This window comes from Talpa europaea (assembly GCF_964194135.1).
Source record: "Talpa europaea genome assembly, chromosome: 4".
NCBI lineage: Eukaryota > Metazoa > Chordata > Mammalia > Eulipotyphla > Talpidae > Talpa > Talpa europaea.
The window spans coordinates 34,068,711-34,088,251 of NC_140070.1; the positions used below are offsets into that span (position 1 = coordinate 34,068,711).

The window sequence follows — 19,541 nt, forward strand, 5'->3', positions numbered from 1 at the left end:
CTATGGGATGAGGTGAGGGATAGAGGATGAATGTGATTATAAAGGATTACTACAAGGAACATCTGTAGTAATAGAACAGTTCTGTATCTTGATTGTGTTGGTGATTTCACAGTTTATACTTAATAAAATTCCATAGAACTAGACACACACACACGAATGTATGTAAAACCTATGAAATTTGAATAAGATTTGTCAATTGAGATCAAGCAAGCCAACGAGAATAGTGTAATATTAATATTTTGCTATAGTTGTATGTTATCATTGGGGGAAACTGAAGGGTTCAGGGATCTGTAATTACTTCAAATACACATGGCATGCAGACCTCTCCTGCTGCACCCGCTGCTCCCCTCAGCAGTGTATTTCGTCACTCTGCCTGTTCTGCTCCCCGCTCTGGCTCTGGTGAATTCTCTCACCCTCCTGCGCTTCTGACTGTACCCAGTGTTTATATAAATAAATTTAAAAAAAAAGTAAACCTTTAAAAAACAATATATATATATATATATATATATATGGTGTTAAGGAATGCTTTCTAATACAATATACTGATTTTACATTTACATATTGCGTGATTCTCTGCAGGGTGAATTTGTAAACGAATATGTTGGAGAATTAATTGATGAAGAAGAATGCAGATTGAGAATCAAACGAGCCAACGAGAACAGTGTAACTAATTTTTATATGTTAACAGTTACCAAGGTAAAATTGCTTATTCTTTTTTCCCAAAAGATTTTTTTGGTTTTGTTTCATAGTCTTAGGTTAATTTTGTTTTCTCTAATTTGACATTTCTCAAGAAAATTATAATGCTACCTACTATAATGTGCCAATTATACCAGAGTATACAATGAATGATTGCTGAAGCCCTGCACATGTCATGTGAGACAGCACTGAATGAAAAGAGAACCAGGAATGGGGTTAACTTGCCTGGATTTTTTTTTTTAAGATTTTTTTGTTTGTTTGTTTATGCATGCAAGAACTGGGGTGTAGGCCAGAAGTGTGGGGGGCTAAGAGGATTCACCAGGGACAGAGTGGGGAGAAGAACAGGCAGATCTACTGAAACACTGCTGAGGCAGATCTACTGAAACACTGCTGAGGGGAGCAGTAGGCGAGACAGAAGAGATCTGTTGTGCCATGTGGGCTAGTGGCAGCTGATAGCTTGATAATGAGCCTTAACCCCTTGTGCCACCATGGAGGCCCAACTTGCCTGGATTTTAATCCCAGCTCTCCTCACTGAAAAGCTGACCTTCAGTCTATTACTGAAAGAGAGAATCAGCTCTATAATTCTAAGTTAGAAAGCATTAATAAGCTTTCATTTTAGCAAAAATTCCATTTTATAAGTTCCAACTTTTTTATGAGTTAGGAAAAATGAATGCTGGGGAAAAAATGACATTAAAACTGCTAATTTAATACATGCAATTTTAAGTCCTATTTGATGCACAGTACATCCAATATTTTATTTATTTTCTACAGTCCTCTGATTTGCTGAGGATAAGTAACTGATGTCCAGAAGGATAAGTATTTGTTGAATACCTTGTTACAGTTTAATGAAGAGCCAAGGGCCTCCCTGGTGGCCTAGGGGTTAAGTCTCAGTGCTATCACCCCTATGGCCTGAGATTGATTCCCCACCAAGGAGCTAACCCACATATGACGCAGCAGACCTCTCCTGTCTCACCCGCAGCTCCCCTTAGCAGTGTATTTCAGTCAATCTGCCTGTTCTGCTCCCCACTCTCTCTGGTGAATCCTCTCAGACCTCTGACCCAGGTCTTCTACACACAAAAAGAATAAAGGAGCCGAGACTAGTACCCATGTTTCCTGTGATCCATGATCTCTCTAAATCTAAGAATCAGAATATCATTAAAAGAAAGAAGTAGAGATCATTTAAGAGATCTGTTAACTAATGTGTCATTGTTTGAAAGTTGTACAGCTTTCATAAACATAAAATTTTATTCATTTATCATTGCTGATTGACCCCTTAGATCCAGTCCTGACCACACCATCCTTCCTCCTTTTTTTTTTTTTTTTTAAGATTTATTTATGTATACAAGAGCTGGGGTACAGGCCAGAGATACGGGGGGTGAGAGGATCCATCAGAGACAGAGTGGGGAACAGAACAGGCAGACTGACTGAAATACACCGCTGAGGGGAGCAGTGAGTGAGTCAGGAGAGGTCTGCTTCGCCATGTGAATTGCTCCCTGGCCGGCCGGGGATTGAACTCGTGCTGCAGAGGCTGCTGATTGCTTCATAGCGTGGTGCTTAACCCCTTGTACCACCAGGGAGGCCCCCACTCCATCCTTGACAACACTTGGGAGACTCCATCCTCTAGAATTTGTTCAAACTTTTAGTTCAAGGGCCAAAATGTGGAGCTCTCTACTATATTTTGAACTTTAAATATAAATAGAACAGATAGCTACTAGGGATTATATCTCAAACTATAGTCCTTCTGTCAGTCACTTCTCCACATCTCCAACTTTCAGACAAGTTTCTCATTTTTCCTTCTCGATGGCCTAAATTCCATCCATGTACCTCCATACTTATTTTGCTTTTTGCTCAGAACAAGAAAGGAGGGGTGATCGTAAAATATCATAGTTCCTATTACAAGTAGCTCTTTAATCTGAAAATATCATTCCTAAACCTGTGGCCAGATAATCTTCTAAATGGTTTTATTCTAAGGTCTGTTTGTTTGTTTGTTTTTTTAAGTCAAAGTTTGTTTTTTTTTTAAAGATTTATTTATTTATACAAGCACTAGGTACAGTCAGAAGTGCAGGAGGGTGAGAGAATTCACCAGAGCCAGAGCAGAGAGCAGGACAGGCAGAAGGACCTAAGTACACTGCTGGGGGGAGCAGTGGGCGTGGCAGGAGAGGTCTGTGCGCCATGTGGGACCCTCGCCGGCAGCCAGGGATCGAACCGGTGCTTTAGAAGCTGCAGGCAGCTTCGCAGCCTAGCGCTCAACTGCTGTGCCACTGGGGTTTGTTTCTTGAAACTAATGTAAAAACAAATTAAATTTCATTTTATCTTAGTTGCTTTGACTTGAAGGTTTCAAGTTGAGAACTTTGTGAGAGCATAGAGAGTCCCACATTTTTAGAGCTGTGGTTGTCAAACATCAGCTGATAGCAAAATGCTGCTGCCTTGTGGCTCTTGACTGAATTGGATGTTTCTAAAATAAAGTTATACTTAGTTTTATGTCACAGGTGTCTTTCATTTCCTTTATTTTAAAGGATCGTATAATTGATGCTGGCCCAAAAGGAAATTATTCTCGCTTTATGAACCACAGTTGTAATCCAAACTGTGAAACACAAAAGTGGACAGTGAATGGGGATGTTCGAGTTGGACTTTTTGCTCTTTGTGATATTCCTGCAGGTAAAAAAGTGACTTATTCCCATGTCCCTGTTCCTGGGAACCAAGTATATCCTTTGAATGCAGTGCAATATTCTTTAAAGTCTGATGCTAAAGTATTTATTCAAATAAGATAAAGTTATATTTAGAATTATCTGCCAATAAGACATAAAAATCTATATTCTGTAAAAGAGAGCTTAATAAGAGCCTTTATGTGAGAGCAATAATAGAGAATTCTGTGTGTCCATGATCCTACTGAATTAATTCTCCAAATTATCCCTGTCTATAAATGTAACCAGTTGTTTAAACTTCTGTTTTCTTTTTTTAAAGTATTAAAAGTAATTAGCCTGTGTTAACATCATCTGGTTTCTTGATTTGTGGGGTTTTGTCTTGTTTTGTTTTAGTTTGAAAGGTCAGTCTGTTTTAAATTAGACATAAAAAGCCTCTAAAGCCAGAGTTAGTGCTTTTTTTCCCCTTACCCATCCAGCATCTTAACAACAGAATTCAGTTTTCTCCTTTAAGTTTGTAGGAAAATACATGAGAAATGTTGTAGCTAAGAGATTTTAATTTTTCCTAGAACTCATTGTGGATTGTGAAGCCCAATTAAAGGAAAGCTTGGGCCTCCTACTTTGAACCCTGTGGGTCTTTGGTATCTATAGTAAACCTCTATTTCGAATTGCTCTGATCATAATATAAGCACTCATTAATTATTGCAAATAGTACAGTCATTACAATTCCATGATCATGTTGTTCATTTAGGATCTAGCGTAAATTAGTATTAGAAAAGAGGGCTAAACTGGAATCCATTTTTCTTGAGCATAGGTTTCAGGTTTTTCATTCACTGTTATTTAGATTTTGGCCATTTCAACAAGAAAAATGTGAATTCTTTAGTAAAACATTTATTTTTGCTGTGGTGATTGGATGGGGCTCCCCCCCTTTTTTTGTCCATCATTATCTTCAGTGCAGAATACAGCAGAGGGAAAGTATTCTTGTCAGATTGTATCTCTTTTTTTTCATTATGAAAGAGTGTGTGACCACATTTCTCCTTCCTGTAACTGGAATATGAGTAATTATTTCTCTTATATTTTAGGGATGGAGTTAACATTTAATTATAACCTGGATTGTCTGGGCAATGGCAGAACAGAGTGCCACTGTGGGGCAGAGAACTGCAGTGGTTTTCTAGGAGTACGGCCGAAGGTCAGTCAAAGAAGTTTGTAAACAAGCTCAGGAAAATGCTGGCAAATGGTACCTAGTTCAGTTTGGTTGTCATCGGTGGTTTATCCCAAAGTTTAGACTCTCTGACTTTCCTGAAACACATCTTAGTAAGAGATATTAGGTTCTGGAAATATATTTGTATTTCTGACTTAAGTTAGCAAAATCCTTTACAAAAATGTCTTTGAAATTCAGAATATATTAAAAACCACTGAATTATACACTGGTAAAGGGTGAATTTTATAATATATGAACTATATTTCAGTGTCCTTGCAATATAAAAAAAAATCACCCATTCAGAAGTCAGTGAAATGAAGCCTTATTTTTGCTATATTAGCTATATTACTGTTAATAGGATAAGTCCTCCTGGTGTTTTAGGTAACTGAACAACAGATGAATTCAAATGAATGTGAGGTGGTTGGATTTTTCTTTCTATGGAAACGTCATATACTGTGGTGGTTAAAGCTGTGATCCTTTTCTCCTGCCAGTCTACATGTGCGTCAACAACTGAGGAAAAGACAAAAAATGCTAAATTAAAGCAGAAGAGACGAAAAATTAAAGCAGAACCAAAGCAGATGCATGAAGATTTCTGTTTTCAATGTGGAGATGGTGGAGAGCTGGTCATGTGTGACAAAAAAGACTGTCCCAAAGCATACCACCTCCTATGCCTTAACCTGACACAGCCACCATACGGTAAGCTAGAGTTCCAGACCTTTCCTCTGGCTTCCCAGCCTTGTGTAGCTTGGAATATGTTCCACTTCCTAAATGGAGCAGTGGAGTGGGATATATTAAATAGGACAAATAACAATAGTAAACAAAGATTATGCTGGTGAAGAATCTGCAAATCTCAGATACCTGTTGGTTCGCAAGGATTGTTTTTTTTCTTTTTGCTTATTATTACCCTAGGTGAGTAGTTGGTGCCTATGGTATTGGGTTTTGGTCACTAGCTCCCATACCGAATGGTACACCCAGACTTTTGTTTGACTGAAATTTGGAGTTGTATTCAACTGAACTCAGTATCCAATCCGAGACGCTGGGAACTTAAGTTTCTCGGGGCAGTGGAGACAGGCACTAACTTGGGCTCTTTTCCCTCTTCCCGCCCCTCACTAGGAAAGTGGGAATGCCCGTGGCATCAGTGCAGTGAGTGCAGCAGTGCAGCTGTTTCCTTCTGTGAATTCTGTCCACATTCATTTTGTAAAGATCATGACAAGGGGGCACTGGTTCCCTCTGCACTGGAAGGCCGGCTCTGCTGCTCTGAACATGACCCTGTAGCTCCTGTGTCACCAGAATACTGGAGCAAGATCAAATGTAAATTGGAATCACAAGATCATGGAGAAGAAGTAAAAGAATAAATGGGTGGTGATTTCCCTTTTTTTTTTTTTTCATTTAAATGAAAAAAGGAAAAGAAAAGCAAATAGATAATGCCTTTGTAAAACAGAGACTGCTGCAGTGCATACAACCTTTGCCATCAGTACTGCCTTATTAAAAGCAAAAATGGGGGAGGGGGAACTGGAATGTGCAGGCAGAAGCTGTTGGTAGTGTCTGGTTTTTCTGTTTTGTTTTCCTGGTTTGAGGATTCTTTTATGGAGGGTTAAATACCCTTGGTCTTTTCTTGCCTTTTATTGTGCTTCAATGCCTTTTCAGCTGGAAAGAGTTGTCTTTGCTTTTCATTAAGAACAAGTGAAAAGAAAGTGACGAGATAAACTTAAAGTCTAGGATGTATTCTGTGGGTGTAAAAAGTAAAAGTTGCCATCATTCCTTTATTTATTTTTTTTTAAGTTTTGAGAAGTGTAGTTCAGATAGTCCGTAATTAATGTATGTGTGCATATGTGTGTTTTAAGTAGGAATTGGAGAAAGCCCTCTAGGAAAGGGTATAATTATCATTATATACCTCTTCACTGAGCAGTAAGTAGGCTAACTTCTCTTTCAGAATGTTTTTCATAGTCTTTTAAAAGGGCTTAATGGGAGTGTTGAATCTGGCCTCTTGAAAAGAAAATGACTCCGTGGATTTTACCTGTCTGGTCTTAAACTGGGTGGGCTTTGTAATTTGATAACTTTATCTAGAAAGGTATAAAATGTGGTTTTGATTTTTTTTTTTAGAGGGAAAAAAGAAACAATGCACTCACTGAGCTTGAAATGTTTTCCATTGACAGTGGGTATTTTGATGAAGTGCATTTGTGTGGATATGAATGCATAGTTAGAATGGACATCCCTGTTATCATGATACATTGATAAAGGCAGCTAGAGAGAGATGAAAGGCACAGACCAAAAGTTGAATCATAGAAGCACCATTTCCCGTCTCATTTTATGTAGAGCTAGGTCTAGCTTGGAGAGAATTATGGGATTTTAATTTCTGTTCTGCTTCCCTTTCCTGATCAAACATTCCCTTTGTCAACTGACCATTCAATCATGTTTCCTGGTGAAACTGCAGAAATTAATTTGAATTGTATTCAAATAGATCTTTTTGGTTTAGTGTTCTTAATTTGGGGAGTAAAAGGGATAGGGGCATCCCCCAGTTACATGTGAACAATTTCTGTTCATTACTATCCAGTACTTAAAATCGTCCCCATTGAGAAGGGGAACACTTCTACTTCTACAGGGTATATAAGAGCCACACAGCACACTTCATCTTAGAAAGCACTTAGGGAAAGCTCCCAAGAAAGTCAGTGTTAGCAGAAGTGGTTGGCTGATGCTTGAATCTCACAGATGCAAGTGTATTAAGATGTCTGCTCACAAAACTCACTTGCTTTTAATGCTTAGGAATATGTATATTCCAGTATTCCTTGTATGAAGTAACTAGTAATGTCAGACATTGCTGTAACACTGTATTAAGTAGAAGTCTAGGTAGGGTTAGCTTGAATGAACGTTCTCGTTCTCTGTGAATGTTGACTGCTTACCATTGCTGGTACCTGATAGCAGTTATTTTCCCTCAAAAAGTACCTAGTAACCTTATGAAGGTAGGGAAGATAGACGCTCCACTACATTCCTCCAGTTGTGTTACCTGTGTTCCTTTTTCTTAGCAACTTAGAGCTCTTCTCTGGAAAAAAGAAGAAAAAAAGCTGTTTTGTGCCTCTTTTTTTGTATGTAAATGTGCAATTATACTGGATTTTCTCTTTTAAAAAACAAAAACAAACAAAAAACACTACAATTCCTTTATTTAAGCTCCTAAACTGCCATTTGCCTGAGTCCAGCAATACTGAGGTAACTCATTGGGTCTCCAGTTATTCTATTGATTAGATGTGGTCCCAACAGAAGAGCAAAAATAGAAAATGCTGTCCATGTTACCAGGAATAGTTGCTACAAGTAACATGGATTACAGATCACCAAAACACTAACCTTTGCTCTTGAGCAGTTATATAGTTTGATGTCCTTTTAAATAATTTAAGAAAATCTAGGTTTTATCATACTAAAACTTTATTATTTTATATATGTATATGATAAATGTTTGTTTTTCTAAACTTACTAACATGAAGGATTTCCTTTAATATTTGAAATTGCAACTCTTGTTGAAACAGTATCCAACATGAAATCTTAACTCCTTGCTTTGTTTTTAGACTTAGTGCTATTTAATATCTGATGACTTTTATATGGTAAGCCAGGGTATATATCCTATATACTGCAAATACCTTAGGTTTAAGTATTTTTATGCAGCTTCTTCATTGTGTCACATTTTGTTTGTATATCTGTAAACAGAGCTCTGCTGAGATTTTAAAGATCTTTTTTGGGAGGTAAAGACGGATGACTAATAGGATTGTTCTGCCATTTCAGAAGTCAGGGTAGAAAACAAAATAGCTAACCATGCTCTGGAATCTTTGTCCATGATGTTCTTCCATGATCTATAAAGTGGATTTAGTCATGCCAGAATCAAGGAACTTTCTTCACACCTCCATAGTATCACTGTTGATCTCTTTTACATATCTTTAAATTGCACGTTTTGGAAGCTTTATTTGTGCATAGTATATCTGCGCCATGCTTGCCTGTGCTCCATCAGTGAGATAGTCCAGAAGACTCACTGCTCACTCATAGTCTGAAGTTGATATTTGTTGCCTTTATAAATCTGTATGTGGTCAGAGCATAAATTGTTGGTTTTTATTCTTGTCCAAAAAATTGAAATAACTTAAAGCAGCATAGAATAATGGTGGTTTTTTTTTAAACCTCGTATTAACTCTTTAGAGAAAATGTGAATGTAAGATTTTTGATAATCAGCATAAACCTTCAGAATTTGGACAACAACTGAAGATGAAATGCTGGGAAACCTTCCAGGGACTGTGCAGTGCAGGGAGGGAGGGGCTGGACCTTGGCGGGTGTGAGGAGTCGCAGAGCTGCCTGGAGCTGGCTACCCAAGGGGTAGGTGGCTGGCCCTTCATCCCTGGAGGGCTGAGAAGCTGGAGGAAGTGGTTCACTTCTTTATTATCTAATCAGGGCTAGAGTTAGGAGTGAGATGGGTTTTATTTTCATTTTTGTTTTAACACGTCCCCACTGTATCTTAATACTTAAATTATTATCTGGCCTAAAACCATAGAATAGGCCGATTTTTAGAATCATTGAAACTTGGCAATTTCTGGGTATTCAAGCAAGGAACATGTAAAAAAATATATAATGGAGGGAAACCTATTCCCTTAGCTCCTTTCCGCCATTTCCACATAATATTTGGAAATATGCCTGTAAATAACATTGTAAAGTTGAGATAATCATATAAAGGACTTGCAGACTTGGCAGGCTGTTGGACGGCTGTCTTTCCTGGTTCATGAAGTGGTCTGTTGCACCTGTACTCGTTGGATCCATACCTGTTTTCCAATCGGGGTCAAACTTGTAGTTTGGAAAAAGCCCAGCTAGCTATACAGAATAACCTCTGAACTTCCCAGAATTTGTTGCTTGTCTTTCATTCCATTTTTAAATACAAAGCATTTACCTTAAAGTCAAGGTGCTGCCACATGCCATGTCCCAACAGGATAAGAAAACAAGTCACCATAGAGTCCTTACAGCTGGGGAAGCTTAATATACTTCTACACGAGGTTCAGTGACATTGGGAACTTGCTTTATTGCTGGGGCAGTGCACATCAGACTCGAGTTACTTCTCACGAGGCAGATACATCAGCCACCCCAAGTTGTCCAAGTTGCTGCAGACATGAAAGGATTATTTGGAATGATTTCCTGTGACCTTGGCCACCTGGAATTGGCCTCTGGTTATTTGTAAACAAAGAGTAGAACTCACTTGCATTTTCAGATGACTAGGGAATAGCTCTCATGAGACAGCTTTGCCATGAATTTAAGAATATTGAAAAGTTGGAAATTTGTATATACTGATATCTACCAACTTTTATCTAGAGTGGGGTACAGGGAGAAAAGGGGGTTATACGAGGGAATGGGAGGGGAATGATGATGTTTACCACAGGTACGAAGTAGTCACTTTAACATTTGAGACCTCTGCCTCATTGAATTCAGGTTTTTTTAAGTACTTGAAACTCTTCAGATTCTCCTTATTTTACAGTTATTTTTCAATTTCTGAAGTAGAAAGCATTGTTTTGTATACTCTTTTGTGAATTAGTAGCCTAGTCTCTTATCCTCTTTAACTTGGATTAAAGGTGACATTCTGCAAGCGGGAGAATGTTCACAGTAGATAGCTCAGATTTAATGTACACATTTGAGGAAGAGACTCCTGCATGAAATACCAGCAGCATTTTTATGAATATTTCTTATATACATTATTTTGTCATTTTTCAACCCTATTGCCAAGCACCTCTTCTTTCCTTTTAATATATGCCTGGGTAGGGAAAAAAAAAAGCAAAACAAAAAATTGCACTTATGTTACACTCCTGAAATGCTGGGTGTAACCTGTGTGTTTCAAGCCACCACACCCATTCCCCTGTCGTCAGTCCATTGCTTCAGTGACAAGTGCAGGTGCTTGTGGACATACTTATAAAGAGGGGGGAGCAAAAGAATTACCTGTACTTCAGTAGCCTGTAGCCATTATTATTATGTGAGAGAAAGGAAGGATGAATAGTTGCCAAAGTAATTTATTCAGTCCTTAGTTTTCTTCCGTGACATTACTGGGTCTTCAAATTGGCAAGCGAGCAGCCTCAGGCTCCAGTACTGCCTTCCCTGCCTGCCGCGGACTTCTGACACGCGGGCCCGCTCTCAGCGTCCACGTGATTACCTAGATAAGGTATTTATAAGGTATTCTTGTCAGTTTAGAAGTGGACTGGATAAAATTTCCTTTTACTTTGTTGTCATTAATATTGCTCTTTATCTCATTTACCCTGTGTTACATACCCTGTGTTAAAAAAGAAAATCATATTGCCACTGATAACCAAGATGCTACATGATGATTACAACTGGCTAATAATAAAATTCTTTTTATATACAAGGGTGTGTGCATTATTGGAATTGATATGAAAAATTAATTTGTATCCACTTGTGATATTGCACAACATAGATACCTACAGATTCTGTTTTCATTTCCTTGTGATCTTTATGATAATGACCTTTGTAGATTGGTTATTTCTGTACTTTGTTTATCTGTAATAAACTTTGTAGATCCTGTGAAATGTTATTTTGCCTAAATCACTTGAGACTTGAGTCTTTAATAACAAAGTATCAATATTCACTAAAGTCAATCTCTTTTGAGTTTCTGTGACTTGGCTAGAAGCTCTTGACACTAAGGTTTTAGTGTTAAATTTCCCTGGGGGTGTTCCACTAGGGCATTACTGTATAATGACTTGATGTTGCCACATAGACTTCAAGATATATGATATTTTGGGGATTTTGTTGGTTGGCCTATGTTTTATTGCATAGTGTGAAACGTGTAAAGCTTGGTTAACCTGTATATAGATAGCTTATTGTTGACTAGTTATAGTGTATTTAGGATTGCCTGTAATATTTAAGCTTCTTACTTCTGTGTGTGCTGGTAGGAACATATAATTTTTGTACATTATATTTACTGAGATGTCGCCTTTTTTTATTTTACAAATACTTTGGAATCAAAATGTGTTTTTGCTTCCGTGAGGATTAATTTGGAAAGGTTTTTAATGACATTCCACTGATTTCAGATTTTGCTTGGGATTGACTTCAATAAATTGCCCTGTATGTTCCAAATTAAATCCGTGGACTTGTTCATTGCCTGTAATTTCTTGCAACAACTCGCTGAGCCAGAAGCCATCATGGGAGGGAGGGGACCTCGCAGGTAGCTGATGACCCAATTATCTGTGAGGCTTGCAGCAAGACAAAGTCCTGTATGTATATCTTCCTTCAAAGTGTTGCTCTGCTCCTAAGCAACTTGGTTCTGAAAATAGGGGCTGGGGACTGGTGGGGGAGGGGTAGGTACAGGAAAGATCCCTGGAGAATGTTGCTCCCTGATTTGGCAGGAGACGAGAATACTGAGGTACTGCCTGGTGGGCCAAGAGTGCGTTGAGGAGCTAGTCATCGCTCGTCCCGTTGGTTTAACAGACTAAAGTTGACTTGTGCTTGGCTGAACTCGGCGAGCCGGCTCACTGCTGGACCAGTGCCAGAGAACAGCACTGCTTGCTTTTCATTATTTTGCCAGGCCGGGTTCTCAGAACAGAGCTGCCTCGCCTGCTTCCTGGATTGCCGACCTGCCGCCCAGGGCTGAGGAAGTGGCTCGCGCCTTCCCTGCGTGCAGTTCCCGCGGTGCCCGCCCGCCCGCCTGCGCGCCGGGAGCAGCAGAGATCCGGCCTCCGGGGCGGCCCGTTCTCCCCACCCAGCGGCTGCCACGTCAGCGCGGCGTCTGTCCAGGAGCGGTGAGGCCGGATGGGGAAGGCGGCCCTCCGTGCGGAATGGGGCCTGCGGATCGCACTGTTCACGGCCTTTGTGTAAGCGATTTGCGGATTGGACCCCGGGGCCTCTCGCACAGAGGGGCGGGCGTGCGGGCTGGAGGCGGGCAGGGCCGAGGCCTGGGCCTAGCGGCAGCACCACCTCCCCCGCCCTCCTGACCGCCCCATCCCCTGCAGCCCGAGGTGAGGGGGAAGCGGGTGTGACGCCCAGAGGAGAGCCCAGAAAGCCAGCCAACGTGCTTTGCACTTTCTTTTGTTTCCCCTTTAGGGTAACAGAGTTTCTCCCTCCCTTCCAGAGGCTTATTCAACCGGAGGAGATGTGGCTTTACCGGAATCCGTATGTGGAAAGAGAGTATTTCCCCGCCGTGTCGATGTTTGTGCGTGGAGAACTAGCCCTTCCTTCTGACTCTTAATACTTGCCGACTGATTAATGCCAGGAAACAGGAAGGGATCATTCTGGCCCCAAAGTGTCACTGTAGGGAACTTAGCCTTCTGTTGACATGCTAAAGACTTTACTTCCAAAAGTTTAAGAAACAAGTTTGGAGAGCAAGATGTCAGTCTGTTTAGCCTCAAGAAACATGTTCTGAGGATGGTCTAAGGTGACCTAGAATAATGGGTGTTTGCTGCTGATGGGACCTCCTGGAGCCGGCTTAACCCAGAGACTCTGAAGTCAGGATCACTCCTTATATTTACAGGGGAAGTTGGGTCTCACTGTCCGTTCTGCTGTCCGTTCTATCGCTCTTCCCTGCAGGAACTACTTTAACAACTAGTATGTGGTGGTTTGTGGTTTTGTTTGTTTAACCTTTGACATTCTTTTTCAGTTGATTGCTTCTCTCTCTCCACTGTCTATTATCTTCCTGGTCAGATGTCTCAAGAAGGCAGACACAACAGACAGCACACAAGCCTGCCTTGGTGAGTTAACCCTTTATGGTTGGTTTTCTCAGTGCTGGAATGAGATAGGATAGCTCAGTGTGTAGAGGCCACTGAGCTTTGCATTCCTAAAATAATCTATCTACCCTGTACCCCACAAGAAAATCATCGCTGTGAGAAGTTGGTCAGTTAACCTGATAGGCATGCCTAAATGTGCTGGGTTATTTGGGCCTCTGTGGTGCTGCAGGCTTTACAGTCTCAGTGCTGTTGGGCCTCCCTGGTGGCAGAGGGTTAGGTCTCAGCACTATCAAGCTAGCAGCAGCACAAGTTCAATCCCCACCCAGGGAGCTAACCCACATGGTGCAGCAGACCTCTCCTGTCTCGCCCACTGCTCCCCTCAGCAGTGTGTTTCAGTAGATCCCCCTGTTCTGCTCCCTCCTGTCCCTCTGGTGGATCCTCTCACCTTCCACACCTCTGGCCTGCACCCCAGTTCTTGTATGCATAAATAAAAATAAATCTTTAAAAAAGTGCTGGGTTGGGCCTCCCCCCGTGGCACAGTGGGTTGAATGCCGTGCTGTGGAGCTGTCCGCAGCCTCTACAGCATGGGTTTGATTCCCAGCCTGCCAGGGAGAAACCCACATGGTGGGGCAGACCTCTCCTGCCTTGCCCGCTGCTCCCCTCAGCAGTGTCTTTAGTCCACCTGCCTGTTCTGTTCCCTGCTCTCTCTGGTAAATTCTCTCACCCTCCCGTACTTCTGACTGTACCCCAGTTCTTGTATAAATAAATAAATAAATGTTTAAAAGAAAAAGGATATGAAGTAAGTGATGTGAAAAAGGAAATGTCAAGTTATGTGGTAGATTAAAACAAAGTGCTGGGTTATTTTGTATCCCAGAAAGGTCTCCAGCCTATTGCATGCTGCGTGTATTTATTCTCCCTGTGTTAGAACAGTGGTCATTGAGGAGTATAATTATTTTTATACTCAGCTCTGGCTGAAGACTGACTGTTGCCATGTCTCAGGAAGACCATGCACTTCTCACAGCAGAAATCACTAATAGTATGTTTCTTTGCTTTCTAGCTGCCAGCCTTGCCTTGGCTCTGAACGGTGTCTTTACCAACACGATAAAATTGATAGTAGGGAGGTAAGCGAGAAGAGTTAGCCACCCGATCTGCCTCAGCCCTTTCCTCCTCAGGAGATATGATTAATGGCATTCACACACATTGTTTTCTCCTTTATTTTCAGTTTAATTGTTCTTTTTTCATTGAATACTGCCTCCTGTCCACATGGGCTCTTTCCCACCGACAGCCACTCAGAGTTCCGTGTCTCGCAGAGCACCTCCTAACGCTGCAGTCGGATTTGCTCTTTACCCTAAAAAGTGTTTGTCATACATAAAGTGTGACTTCTTAATTCCTAAATATTGACTCTGAAAGTAAGATTTTTTCTTGGTGGTGAATATCCTCATCCAGTTTTATTATTTTGTCTGGGATACTACTAGTTAACAGAATAATTGATGTCTGATACAATCAAAAATTAATTTCTAGAGTTGTAAATGCTTATTTTCTTCCAGGCCACGTCCAGACTTCTTCTACCGCTGCTTCCCCGATGGGCAAGCCCATTCCGACTTGGCATGCACTGGAGATAAAACAGTGGTGAATGAGGGCCGCAAGAGCTTCCCTAGTGGACATTCTTCCTGTATGAATACCACATGGACTCTCTGCTTTTTTGCAGATCGCTGAATTTTACATAGGATACTTATGAGAATGCAGACATTTCACTGCTCTTGTTCTTATATCTAGAAATTGAAGAACAACCCCCTCTTCTTTAATAACCCCAAGGCTTCAAAAGTTTGAGCCTGGAGTATTAGGGAAAAAATTCAAGCACAGAGGAGATAGTTTATGGGATTTGAACATTTTATTGTAGTCTTTGCCTTGATTCCACAATCTAAAGGTTAAAATATTAACTTGTATTGAATAGCTACTGTATATATCAATTAACTGCTTAGGAATGTATTTTAGATTTTTACCTCATTTGATATTATAATATCACAGTGAGGTGGGTGCTATAATTTTTGATTCCCATTTATGTATGAGGGAACTAAGTCATTGAGAAGTTAAGTAACCTGTCCAAAGTCATTTAGCTAGTACTCCACAATCTCCTCTCAGGTAAATACTAACAACTTTGGGATGCAAAACAAAATCATTTTTCTGTGTCTTTCTCCCTCAATCAATAATCTGTATCAGAAGTATATAAAAAAATGGGGATAAAAACATTTTCATGCCCCCCCCCCGGCCTATTTGGAGATGAGCGTCCTTTAAAATACATACTTACATGTTTTCTCCTTCTAGTTGCATTTGCTGGTTTGGCCTTCGCTTCATTCTACCTGGCAGGGAAACTACATTGCTTCACACCCCAAGGCCGTGGGAAATCTTGGAGATTTTGTGCCTTTTTGTCACCTCTACTTTTTGCAGTTGTGATTGCACTGTCCCGTACCTGTGACTATAAGCATCACTGGCAAGGTAAGTGAGCCAATCATGTCCTGCAAGCTTCCATGTTTTGCTCATCTTATCCCTAGCACTGGCTCACTTAGTGTCTGTCAAATGAATAAACAGGTAGAAGATGTTCTAGGTTCTCTATTAGAAGTATGACTTTATGATCATCTGGAAGATGAGAAAGCACTGTTACCTTTTAAAGAGACTGCCAAGGAGGAACCCCCTAATTTTTCCACTGTAGTAATCTCTGCTTGTCCTCGGGATATGTTCCAAGACCCCCAATGGATGCATGAAGCCACTGATAATACTGCTGTTTTTTCCTGTGACGAAGCTAAATTTATAAATTAGGCTTAATAAGAAATAACAAGGGCCTCCCCTGGTGGCGCAGGCAGTTGAGCACCTTGCTGTGAAGCTGTTCGCAGCCTCTGCAGCGCCGGTTCGATCCCAGCCGGCCAGTGAGGGTCCCACATGGCGCGGCAGACCTCTCCAGTCTCGCCCGCTGCTCCCCTTAGCAGTGTATTTAGTCAGTCTGCCTGTTCTGCTCCCCACTCTGTCTCTGGTGAATCCTTTCACCCTCCCGTGCATCTGGCCTGTACCCCTGTTCTTGTATAAATAAATCTTTAAAAAAAATAACAAACCCAATTAATGTTATACTACAATAAGTTATGTGAATGAGGTATCATTCTCAAAATACCTTTTTTGACCTCAGGTAACTGAAATTATAGAAAGTAAAATTGTGGGATGTGAGAGACTGGTCTATTTTGAAGTGTTTCAAATTTTTCACAACAAACCCCAATGCTCAATCTATTGTCTTACAAATCAAGTTGTCATGAGACTTTTATTCATAAATGATAAAACATCCACAGAAAACCCACAATTCCCCCCAAAAAAGGATGACAGTATTGCCCAGAGGTCCTTAGGAGTCCTGTTTGAAAGAATAAACTAAATTTTTCCAAAAGGAAGCAACTCTTAAAGAGTTTATTCCTTCCTCTAGAATTCTGTAAATGATGGAAAGGGATTGTTAATAACATTGTTACTCTCCTGTATTTAAAAAATTCTAATCTAGTATACTTGGGAAAAGCTTACTAAAGATGCATTTTGATTTTAATGTTTAGAGAACTTGATAATGATAACCCTTTATTAAAAATTGAAGGTTTTTGATGCCCAAATAAGTAACATGGAAGACTGACTTCTCTATTTTGTGTGGTATCGAACAAGATTTCAGAGTCAAATATGATTAAGACCCTATCTATTCTCTCCTCAGATGTACTAGTTGGATCCATGATTGGCCTGACATTTGCCTACATCTGCTACAGGCAGTATTATCCTCCTCTGACTGACGCAGAATGCCACAAGCCACTGCAGGACAGACTTACACTTCCCACTGCACAGAAGCAGCCTGGTGATCCTTATCATTTTAATATTTAGAAATTGAAGCTATCTCACTGGAAAATAATCAGTCCCCTGCTAACTGGACCATACCCAAGCAGCAATTTCTGAACCTTTTTTAAAGGTACCTTTTACAAAGGTACCTCTTAAGAGGTACAGGTGAAGGCATAAGTACTGCATTTTGCCACCTCCCCGCCCCCACATGATTTTATCATGAGAAGTGAGGGAACCATGAGCCATACCTTCTGGTCAAGGGATCTTGCAGTAGTCTTCCAGATTGGTATCTCAGCATACAGTGGTTTCACAATTAATTTATGTACTGTTGGAAGGCTCTCGTCACTAAGAAGCCTTTATTTAGTCCCACTTTCTCCTAGAGCTAGAATTAACTTACTCCTTTTCCCATAGCTCAAAATCTATAGCATGACCATGGCCAATTACATTATTTTGGTGGTTTACTTTCTCTGGTGACAGTTCCATTAAGCCTCAAATAGGGAAATGTCTGATTCTGACTAATTTACAGCTATTAGGACTATCTTATGCCAGTTGAGGCAGATATTGCTGTCCATTCTGAATACTGTGAAAATAAGTGACTTGTAAACAGAATTTCAAAAAATGCTCAGGAGTGTGATTTCTGTGCTAACAAATGATGCTTGTTTCTACCTCATTTGTCCTAACTGCTCATGAGCTGCTTTCCTTCCACACCATGATTGAAGAGCTGCCAAAATGCATCAACTTTGCCAACTGGCTGAGGCAAGAAAAAAAAAAATCACAACTATCATTAACTCCTGGAAGACAAGGAGATCTTTTTTTCTAACTACTATGGGGCATACTTTTTCTCTTTATTGGGATTATCCTTTAAATATGACATCATTTTGATATATAACATTTTCATTGTATCTTTTTCCTTCAGTAAATGTGATATTCCAAAAAAGTAAAATGAGAAATGTGCTTTTTATTTTGTATTTACAGTATTGTTTGAGAACTGGAACGTAAGTAAAACACTTATACAACCAAAGGATAGTCTCAGTATTTACCTTGTAATTGCCATGCTTTAAATTCTAAACTACATTTGCCTGTGATAATGAAAACCTTATTCAAGGGAAAAGAAATGTAAATGTTAGAGAAAACAGTTAATGTATTGATTTTCCTTATGATAGCTGAAATCAGGTAAAAATAGGCAACTGTTCAATAAGATTTTATTTCAGTATTTACTAAAGTTTTAAAATATAATCATGTAAAAAACAAACATTTCAAAAAGTGCAAAATGTTAGAAAGCTAATCAGTGCTATTAATCTTCCCATGCAATCTCTTGCTGAGATAAGCAAGACCAATTCTGCAGCTGGGATATGTATAAAATGATGCTTCACCAGAATTTAAAAATAGACTTGGTCAAGAGATTGCACATGATACAACTGAACTAGTGCAAATAATGTACAACCAAACAAAGGAATTAAATCAAGCTTATTACCGCTGTAATATACACCCATGATGATACCACAAGTAAACAGGCAAGATATAAAGTTCTTTAAGTTACCTGCCCCTCCCCACCAGGAAAGAAACAGTTCTCAGTACAAAGATGTGGTTTATCTAGCTGTCCAGGGTTATGTTGTTCATCTTTGGTTTTAGGAACTTGTTCTTGCTTGTCCTGTAGTTTACTCATTCGTATGGTACCTATTCTGCTAATATGAAGAGTAAATTTGAAATTGAAGATGCAACTTAATTCTCAATAACCCATACTTCAAACTCAGAATATGTCTGAAACTTCTTAGAGGCTTAATCAGCCACTTAAAGCAAATGGACAGGAAGGCCAAGCTTTGATCTCCAATGTAGCCTTACCTCTCCCATTTCTAGGGTGACATTAAAAAAACCTTCCCTTTGCTTTTCTCTTCAGAAAGGGATAAAGACCGGTGCTATCTAACAGAGGGCTTAAATGAATATTAAATGCCAGTGCTCTGGACACCATGATGCATTTACAAAAAACATTCATAAAAAGCAAAACACAGCTTGCCTGCCTATGCCACTCTATAAACAAGGGCCTGTGGAACTCTGGGGAGTGCAAAGGTCTAATCACGAAGAGAACTCCGACCAATGAGAAAGAAAATACATATAAGCACAGTGGTGAAAAAATGCCTTTAAAAAAATTAGTCTACATTCACTTGCCTTCATCAAGATTTATGTCACTTTGCATGTTTTGAGACTGACTCTGCAGCAGCTGTTCCTCGGGCCTTATAGGCATAGGTTTTTCTTTCAGAATAAGAAACATTTTCCCCTAGCCAAACCTACCTGTTCACCGAACAATGCCTGTGCCACGAGCCTTTTAAATAAGGATTCTGGATTATAGACACCTAAGATGGCAATGATATTTACAAAATGCTTTTAAAGCCGACAACACAAAACCATCTTCACCCAAATGGATGTCACAGATGGCTTAAGCAAACTATTTCACTATGAACTTTATAACCT

General features: G+C 40.0%; 2 protein-coding genes across 3 annotated transcripts in view; both read left to right on the plus strand.

Annotated features, from left to right (window-relative positions):
- Positions 1-5,894, plus strand: part of NSD3 (nuclear receptor binding SET domain protein 3) — a gene marked incomplete at its 3' end in the record, with an annotated part of 66,633 nt that extends 60,739 nt beyond the window's left edge. Inside the window, exons 19-23 of the mRNA XM_084232837.1 lie at positions 580-696; positions 3,213-3,354; positions 4,421-4,527; positions 5,031-5,235; positions 5,653-5,894. Coding sequence (XP_084088963.1) covers positions 580-696; positions 3,213-3,354; positions 4,421-4,527; positions 5,031-5,235; positions 5,653-5,894 — 813 coding nt within the window. The remainder of the gene's footprint in view (positions 1-579; positions 697-3,212; positions 3,355-4,420; positions 4,528-5,030; positions 5,236-5,652) is intronic.
- Positions 5,895-12,309: 6,415 nt separating this feature from the next.
- Positions 12,310-17,117, plus strand: PLPP5 (phospholipid phosphatase 5; the record flags this gene model as incomplete). Of its 2 annotated transcripts, XM_084231256.1 has the most annotated exons (7): positions 12,310-12,371; positions 12,601-12,709; positions 13,154-13,244; positions 14,278-14,341; positions 14,768-14,892; positions 15,546-15,716; positions 16,954-17,117. In XM_084231256.1, the coding sequence occupies 7 exons, from the start codon at positions 12,310-12,312 to the stop codon at positions 17,115-17,117; spliced, it is 786 nt and encodes a 261-aa protein (XP_084087382.1). The 2 variants fall into 2 exon arrangements, with proteins under 2 accessions (XP_084087382.1, XP_084087383.1); XM_084231257.1 differs by lacking the exon at positions 12,310-12,371 and having other exon boundaries at positions 12,608-12,709; positions 13,208-13,244.
- Positions 17,118-19,541: the final 2,424 nt, after the last annotated feature.